This window comes from Tigriopus californicus, chromosome 5, assembly GCF_007210705.1.
Source record: "Tigriopus californicus strain San Diego chromosome 5, Tcal_SD_v2.1, whole genome shotgun sequence".
Taxonomy (NCBI): domain Eukaryota; kingdom Metazoa; phylum Arthropoda; class Copepoda; order Harpacticoida; family Harpacticidae; genus Tigriopus; species Tigriopus californicus.
In genome coordinates this window covers 5,932,860-5,942,388 of record NC_081444.1, presented here as the reverse complement: position 1 = coordinate 5,942,388, position 9,529 = coordinate 5,932,860, and the positions used below count along the sequence as shown (strand labels likewise).

The window sequence follows — 9,529 nt, the reverse complement described above, 5'->3', positions numbered from 1 at the left end:
TGTTGTTAAACATTTATTCATGCAAATACAATTCTACGCTTCAGAGCTTGAGTCATATACTTCGTGCATCTTTTCGCATTCGGTTTTAATACAGGATATGATTGGTAACAAGTTAAAGGCAACCGAAAATACCAATACTATTGATAGAAACATTACATTTGAGTCACATATATCTTGAGTTTGACCCATTAGAAACAGGCTAAGAATTCCAAAATATAAAATGTATAAGCTGTTCAAGACGTCTGGCACATATTTCAAGAAAGTGATCCCCCTGGCAGTGAAGAGCTGAACCAGTAGCAAAAGGAAGGATGGTTTTGGGTGATCCAAGGCATAATCCATGACCAAAGTAATGTTTGACAACAAAAGTAGAAGCAAAATTCGTCCGTAAATGAAACAATTTTCCCATAAACGTTGTCCAACCAAAGGTCCAGCCCAATGAAATGAGAGCACTAACATTGAAATAACATAACACCTGGACAAGGCTATGACCACATCGTAGATTCTGAAATCCTGAATAGGCCATTGATTGCGATTGGGAGGCAGAAAATGACGGCAATGGTTGGCCAGTCGTTCTTGAACCAAAGCTCTGAAAGGACAATTTCTGTTGTGGAGAAATACTGGAGCCTTTAGATGAAACGAACTGCGATTGAACAATTTTGATGCAGGCTTGGTGCTCAAGGGTGATGAGTTATCGCAATACCCACAAGGTCTGAGGCTTCTTTTTGCTATTGCGTATTTTTCCTCGTGCTCACAAGTAGGGCATTTCATGTTGATTATAGATTCCTTGGAATCCGTAACTTCAACCTCAGTGACTTTTACACAAAAAGAAAGAGCAAAATTTGAAAAGTCTTTGCCTCCTTGAGAAAGACTCCTCGTGGTCCAACTCATTTCTTTTTCAATTTCGTCATTTGGATTTTTTGGTTGTTGGTTTACTTTGGAAAAATCGGGATGATTGATTTTGCCACATTCAAAACAAGTTGATTCCAATGATTTGTGATCAGTCCAACGAGAGCTAAAGAAATGTCCATCCTTGATCAATCTGTCCTTGTCCGAAATTATTCCATCATTTTGGCCGCAATTATGTTCCAATGATTCGCTTGATTGCCAGTTCTCTGATAGTGCTTGAAAGTTTCTCACTTGTATTGCCCTTGATGAAGCATCTACTCGTACTTCATCATAGAAGGAGCAATTTGTTATGTGGTCTGCTACATTTTTTCCTGGTTCATTTGCTCTTTGTTCTGAATGGTTCTTCCACTCATTCCTGTCAGGAAAGCTTTCTAGTCGTGATTGGAGATCCGAATACTTGGGGTATTTGAATTCAAAAAAACTTTTTCTCTCCTTCAATACGTGAAGTCGAAAAATAATTTTCATTGTTAGATGCACCACGGACAAAACTGAGGTATAATATAAGAAGAGTGCCACCAAGGCTCGGCTTCCATTTTCGCAATTCAAATTTGTTTCATCCTCTTTAGAACAAGTTGATAGGGCCACATAGAGGAGCATTAACGTCGAAGATGCCTCAATGGTCAATTGGAAGCTGCAAAAATAACAAAAAGCTACTAAAAAAAGTCAGACACACGTCGAACTCTTACGAGTCCTTTGATTTTTTAATATTTTGTCGGATTCGCCGGGTCCGGACTCGAGTCTTTTACTAGTCAGGTCTAGCAAAAAGGCTCGTCTTGCGAAATTCTGAACAAAATTTGAGGCAACAGATTAGATCAACTTTAGAAATGTTCGGCAAAAACAATTCACGTAGATTAATGTCTCAGTACTAAAGTTTAAGACTCACCCTATTCTTGCGATGTTTTTTGACAAAACTCGTGGTCCCCGGTGCTCCAATTTTGACTTACAAAATTGTGGAAGATGGTTGGAAATTTCGATAAACTGACACCCGACGAGTATAGCAATGGACAAATACTCTACCACGTATGCCCAACATTCTTGCTTCATCGTGTGATGGAAAAGGCCAAAGGTCGATCCAAAAAGAGCCACCGATAGAACGTATTTGCAGAACATTTTAAAACTGCACACGGTCATGGTCCAAAGTGGAAACTGTGTCACATGGAAATGTGTCTTCAAAGTTTGAATCTCAAAAACTGTTCCGTGTACGACTATTAAGGTAATAGAAGTTCCACATTGAAAGCCAAGGGACCAAAATGGGAATTCGTATTTTGCTGGTAAAGAATCCGAAATGAAGAGATTGAACAACGTTGCTATTAGCAATAAAAGTTGAGGAAGAACTTCAACGGTTGCAATGAATTGCTGTACGTCGTAAAAGGCTCTCTATGTATAAAAAAAAGGAATTATTTCGGTTTTAAAAAATCAATCCCTCAAAATCCTTCATGTGGCACTTACCACTTTTGATGGCCACTCCTTAACCAATGCGCCTTTGAAAATGTGGTCCAAGTATTGCAATGACTTCCATCTTAGATATATCGGAGCAAACACCTAATGAATAGAAATGTTTCGTGAAGTTAGCATTTCTTTGATCTTCATATAACCTTAATTTATATATGAGTTGTTATAGATTATAAACTTGTTTTTCGGTCTGTTTTTGTCTTTGTTGTTTGTCTGAAAAGAAATAATTTGACAAAGCTCACAATGAAGATACTTATGCAGTTAATGTGTCACTTGCATAACGTTTGCATATAATGAAGAATACATACGCACTCCGTTGACAGGTTTGTACTTTAAGAGACGGTTTATAAAAATACTACGTACAAAGTGGATGAAGTAAATATATATTCTGGCAAATATCTACATACTCCGTTGGCTGTGGAATCTAGCTCTAAAGCCCAGAAGGGTTCAAAGAGTGAGATTCATGACCAGACTCAAACAATGTTACAACACCATTAGTTTCCAGTGTAGTTTATTATCAATGTGTGCCATTTTGGATTGTTCTAATTTTAAACATAGTTTCTACGTGACATTTTTGGTCGTTAGTCATGTGTCATACAAGAATTTCAATATTCAAGTTTCACTCACGCTCTATTCCTTTCATTGACGGTCCTTACTGCAGAATCTGGCCTCTATTTGAAGCACCTGGATCCATTTATTATCATTTTTAAATTACCAACGAACGTCGATGAGGTCAGACGTGCGAAAAAGTGCTCCTCGGGCACTTGCAATTCTTTTCCAAACTCAAGAGCTTTCGTGCAGTGACAATATTGTTTGTGCCTCGACATCTCGATTGAAAACATTAACCTTGTTTTGAACACGACTCATTTCCTATCGCTCATTGCAATGGCCACTGATGAAACAGACTACCCTTCATCCCTTCATAAGAAGCTAAACTTATTGGCCTGTTTCGTGACCTAAACCTGGATGTCAACCCAGCGGACTTGAAAACTCTTTGTCGTGGTTTTTTAACAGAGTTTCCAACAATTCAAAAAGGAAGAAGTAATAAGATCGCTCTTCTTGGCATGTGACCTCTTGCGAAAGGCTAGTTGGCCCACGCCTGGAGAAGGGCTCGCCGATGATCATCAGCGCAATTTTCTTCCTTCAAGTACACTCAGTTACAATCCCTCTCATGAAGTGGAATCTGACACTTTGACTCAACAAGATGAGGAAGAGTCTTCTACCGAAATCGAAGGCAAAACCCCCTGGCGTCCACCACTTGCTAACCTGACAAAATTCCTCGGTCATCGAGGACGAGCCAACTCAAAAAGGTGACAAATCCAATATATGCCAAAAAACACCGCACTAGTTATAGCGCTGACAAAAACTGCAAGTTCGATCACCCACCATGGTGTCAAAAGTCAAAATTATTTGGAATCAAACCATTCAATAAAAAAGGATGTGACAAGAAATCGTGCGAGCTTTTCCACCCTTGATTCTGCAGGTCATCTTTACAATTCTCCATATGTCTTCGAAAGCGCTGCAAATTTGTCCATATCAAGGGTACCCTAAGAGAAAGGCCAAGGACGCATGACTCGAGCAAGAAATATCATACAACTAAAAAGCTGGTTGAAAATGTAAATAAGTCTCAGAGGAAATTTAGAGGCATCAAACCTAAGACCACCCAAGACCCCATCCTCCCCCCAAACAGCGTCACCCCCGGTGATTTCCTCCCCAACCTCGTCATCCCAAATATTTCCAATGGGATCGTCCTATCCCCTCATCAAGTCATTTGGATATCTTTACCCACAGTCAACCCTCGAGAAGATCAGGCAATGAGGATTTTCGTCGACTGTCGGCCTTAGATCAAATGATGGAATAGCTTGTCTTGACATTCAGGGAGAGGTTAAGAAGCCTAGCTTACTAAAAACAATCCCCCTAATACTAGCACCCTCCCCCGGCTAAAAATAAGGCGAGTCCGACTATTAGAGAAAAATAACTCAACGAAAGTAAAGCTTCTCTGTGAGACAGCCCTGAGGAGCAACTCGGCCTTCATTGCCTTAACCGAGACATGGTTGACTCCGGCTGTCCTTGACGCTGAAGTAGCAATGACAGGATCCTCCCTGATCCGTTGTGACTGACAAAGATCCTAAAGCCCCAGGTACCCCCATGGTGATGTGTGCCTCTACGTCAAAGACAACTATGTTCTGTCTTGTTCTACCTATAGCAATGGTGATGTCGAATTTATTGCATGTGACATTGGTGTTTCCACCTTATCTTAGTTGTCTTCTGCCGGCCCCCATTGTGCCCTACAAACAAATTTGAAGATGCCTTAAGACATCTCAGCCTAGAGTTGTCCCAAAATTCAAACTCATGGCAGCTCCACTGTGGGGACTGTAATTTCCCCAGCTCTGTCGTGACCTGGCACAAATACGGGGAAGACCCTGGATACCATGAAATTCCCACCACATCATCAAACTCGTATACCTTATTTGAGGTCTTTTTCAGCATGAATTTGGTTTACCCAACCCGTTGGAGATAAAACGAATGAGAAAAACAAACTGGGTTTATTTCTGACTGATGATCCTGATCCCATTGAAAAAGTGATAGTCAGTGACTCCCCTGTGTCTGACCATAAGCTACTAGATATTGTAGCAAACTACCCAACAAATCCATCTCCTTCGGTCCGTCATACTGAAATTCTAGTAGGAGTGTCGTCCTTTTTCGTTAAGGAGACAGACTGGTCAAACGTTTGTTCCGTCCTCCGAGATAGTGAATTTATTGGCGCATTAGAGAGAAAAACCCATATGTCCTTTGAAGAAGCAAACCTCGCAATCACTGATGCGTGTGTGGAAGCGTGCATTAGTCTGGGTCTAAATAAGATCAAGACGCGAGGGGACTTATTCAATGTACCCCCACACCGTAAAGAGCTCTTTCGAAAAATATGCCGATTAAAGTCGAGCCTTAAAGTGATTGGCTCGAAATCATCCCGTATTTTCAAATGCTTGGCTGAACTTGATAAGCAGATCAAGGAGTCTATAAATGCCGAGAAACAAGACCGGGAATTGGCGGCTCTGGGGCAACTGAAGTCCAATCCAAAGGCTTTTAATGCTTAGGCTAACCTCAAACGCAAGTTTACCCCCCAGAGTTGGTCCGCTCATCGTAGATGGTGTCATCCTAAATGACGAGTTGAGCATGGCAAACACACTCAGCGAACAATACAAAAATGTGTTTTCCATCCCCCGCGCCATACCGCTGATCGATGTGCTGTCCCAACCCTTGGATGATCCTCCCCTTAACATCACAGAGGAAAGTGTTCTCAGGGCTAAACGTTCCCTAAACCGATCCAGCTCAGCCGGACCTGATTGTATAACCGCAGCCTGTCTCGAGGAATGTGCACCTGAATTAATTCGAGCTCTGACCACTCAAATCAAGAAGTCCGTCAACCTTGGCGTTTTCCCCCACTCGCTAAAAATGGGCCACATCACTCCAATCTTCAAGGGTGGGGATCCCTCCCTCCCAAAGAGTTACAGTCCCGTCTCATAGACATCAAATCTGGACATAGTGTATGAAAAAGTGGTTAAAGAGTTTCTATTGGACCATCTAATCCAAGGTGGTCAAATCCCAAGTCAGCAACACGGTTTCTTGTCTGAAATGAGTACAACTACACAACTCATCGAGCACTTGGAACATGTGCGAGCAATAATAACAAGCCACGATGTAGTAGACGTCGTCTACCTGGACTTTGCAAAAGCCTTCGATAAGGTGGACCATGGCTTACTTTTGCAAAGGCTCGATAACCTCAACATCCCCAAGAGTCTTTTAAGATGGATCAAATCGTTCCTTGCGAATAGGAAAGAAAGGGTCAAAGTGGGCCATATCTACAGTGACCCAGTTAAGATCATATCAGGTATTCCGCAGGGCACGATACTCGGGCCAATACTTTTTTATCCTATACACCTCACCTTTACCTGGCCAGTTGAAGAATTGCATGATCTCGTCGACACCAAGCTCATCGTTGGTAGAAATGGACAAGATTGCTCCCTTCTCCAAGAGGACCTTAATGTTGTATACAAATGGGTCGACGAGAGCAACATGACACTGAATGGAAACAAATTCCAGATCATGTCCTATGGCTCATCGACTTTCCCTCCACATTAACTAGATAATGAGGGAGCTGAGATTGAAGTTTTCTCTTGTGTCAAAGATTTTGGTGTTACTCTTCAAGATGATGGAAAATTCAATATTCACATCAGCAAGAAGGTAACTAAAGGCGCTCAGATGGCAGGCTGAGCCTTACGCACCTTCAAGATCAGGGATAGGTTAGCTATGGTTACCATCTACAAATCCATCGTACAACCTCATCTGGGCTATGCCTCATTGATTTGGAGCCCATATATTGTTGGCGAACTAAAAAAAAATGGAGAGTATTCTCCGGCGCTTCACTCGGCAAATCACTGGAATGTCTAATTTCTCCTACTGGGATCGACTTCAGCATCTACGCCTGTACAGTGTGCAAAGGAGACACGAACGGTATTCCATATTACGTACTTTTAAATGAATCCATGAGCTGTCCCATAGCACGGACAATGAGACAATGAACGTGTTACATGTATCCAACCTTAGTAGAACAACAATAAGAATGCGACTGCTAAATCAATCATGCGCCACTCATTTCTTGAGACTCTGCAACAAACTACCCTCCTCCCTTAGAGTCATCTATGTTGAAAAAAAAATCCTCTCCCCAAATTCAAAGAGGACCTGAATAACTTTCTCCAAAGCATTCCAGACCAACCTTCGATACCCGGGTATCATTGATCAGCAAATTCAAACTCGATTACTGATCAGATTCACTTTCAAGTGATTGTGTAAATATATTTGTGAATTGAATCCATTCAAGACATCTGTTTGTGTTCCGTAAATGAATTACTTTTTATTATAAATTAAGAGTTTATTTTGGAAACAATAATATAACCATTAATGAATAAATCAGGCAAATGCGTTGTTATGTTTATACTTTTGACTGAAAATTGCCTGCTTGCCTCAAAAGTCACCTTTAGTGTAAACAATGATTTGAGCATGGCTGATGGGTCAATTTACACGTCAAATACATAATTTTAGATACCGAAAACCTCATATGGTGCCAAATAAAAGTTCGAGATGAAACTATTTCAAAAACCAAACTTTTTCACGCTTCTATGAGGAAAGGCCAGCTTCGCTTTCTCCAGTTGCTTAGGAGACAACCGAAAACATAGAAACATAGAATTGCACTATTTTCAAATGTCGCAGGATGACAGTTCCTTTTGTGAAAAAGGACCGAATTACGTTAATATTGTTAATTACTAATCCTTGCCTGGTATTGCTTGTTAGGTGCCCCAACAACTCGAGCATCTCTCAATGATAGATTTCTAACTTTATTGTACATGGTGTCTTTTTAATCTTTGGTGTGCCTTTTTGTTATTTGGTCTGCCATTTTCATATTTGTTGTGTTTTAAAACCTTTTCCGTGTGCTTAGTATGAATCATCTTATGATTTTCTTTTGGTGTGCCAATTTTTACTCTTTGTGTGTACCTTTTTAACTTCGGTGGACCATTTTATAGTTTTTGTGTGCTCCTTTTTATTTAACGTGTGTTGGTAAGCCTGTGCCACTTTATTCTTTTTGGTGTGCCGATTTCTATTTAACCCTTAGTCGTGCAACCATGCATATTGGCCCTTACAACATGGAATGGCATTACAAAGTCCGTGTCAAGTATTTAGTCTTTTTTCTCAATTTTGAGGCCACCTGTCAATTTTAATCTGATTCCAAAATATGCTTTATATTGCGTCACTCTTAATGGAAAGGATGCGAGATCATAAATCCCACTTATGCCATCTTTTCAGCGACGTGTAAGGCCATCAAGTTTCACGCAAACAGGCACAACAACTCGGTGTCCTGGGCAAGAAGATGTCTGCCCCCCCCTTGCCTCAAAATATCCTGGCATCCCTGTATTGGTGAGGTTTTAAAAGCATGAGTATGAAATTCTTGGAAAACTTACTGATCAATTTGCAAACCAGTTGCACTGATTGTTCTTTTAGAAAAAATAGAAATCAGCACACCAAAAGAATAAATTGTCAGAAAGTACCATTAGACCTGTTCCAAAAAATGTGAACAGCTATCAAACTCTGCAATACTCGTTTAAATATTCATCTTCGTGGTAGATCGATTATTTATTTAGCATTAGCTTGTTTCTCCGCCGGTCAGTGTAAATGGGGGTCCAAAGTATCCTTCATAAAACTTAGGGAGGAATGTCAACTTGCCGACTACTCACTAAGAAGGAATAGTACATTATGCACCATATTATCAATAGGTGAACTGAAGCGCTCTGTTCGACAGTTCTATGATAAAAAATCAGAACAAAATATATCTGCTTTCGATCAAAAAATGTTATACTTACAACTTTCGCAAACACGATCATTTTTTTGCACTTTTGAGTGTCATCGTTCTTACATTCAGTTCCATCTCTCTTTAACAAAAGTGCTTGAAATATCGAGACAAAAATATATGGCACTGTAGCAAATAAAACGGTTTGGACACCAAACAAGGTCTTTTCAATGCAAAAATAGCATATTGAAACCGAGGCGACCGAAAGCAGATTGGTCCACAAGATTAGCATTAGGAGCAGAAGTCGACACGACCAGAAAATTCGAGAGTTCCAGATTGTTCGCAAACGGAACCGAAAGGAGACGCAAACATATTTCAAGCAATTGAAAATCAGACACAAAAGGCACAAAATCACCAACACAGAGATTAGAATTAATGCTGGATTCAAACATAACCACTTTTCATTCTGAAGAAGCATGATGATTAAAGTTGATTAGGCTTCAAAATAAGTCCGTCTCCATCCCAAAATATGGGAACGTTTTAATGAGGAACGACAAGTGGACTTTGATTTCCAAGAATACTGAGCTGGATAACAAGAACTTTCTTTTTCACTTGCTTCGCATCAATTTCAATTGATTTGGGTAAAAAATAAGTAAACTGAGGAAGTTAATCCAACTTGTGTTAGTAAGTCTCTAACTTCAGATATTTTACGAGGCGACGATAAGTTGAAGGTTGTTTGCATTCAAAGATCACAATGTTATCTCCTATTAGTCTTTAACCTGTACAAGAACGACCCTGGAGAATTCCGCGGTCTGGCCTTTGCTCCTTTCT

The 9,529-nt window shown here is 40.3% G+C and overlaps 1 protein-coding gene across 3 annotated transcripts; it reads right to left on the bottom strand.

The window, feature by feature from the left end:
• LOC131880980 (uncharacterized) lies at positions 1-9,402 on the bottom strand. 3 transcript variants are annotated; one of them, XM_059227718.1, is made up of 4 exons: positions 8,772-9,402; positions 2,356-2,448; positions 1,790-2,283; positions 1-1,537 (listed from the first exon to the last, which is right to left on the bottom strand). In XM_059227718.1, the coding sequence occupies exons 1-4, from the start codon at positions 9,174-9,176 to the stop codon at positions 34-36; spliced, it is 2,496 nt and encodes an 831-aa protein (XP_059083701.1). In that variant the 5' UTR covers positions 9,177-9,402; the 3' UTR covers positions 1-33. The 3 variants fall into 3 exon arrangements, with proteins under 3 accessions (XP_059083701.1, XP_059083702.1, XP_059083703.1); XM_059227719.1 differs by having other exon boundaries at positions 1,790-2,448; XM_059227720.1 differs by lacking the exons at positions 1,790-2,283; positions 2,356-2,448 and having other exon boundaries at positions 8,772-9,401.
• Positions 9,403-9,529: the final 127 nt, after the last annotated feature.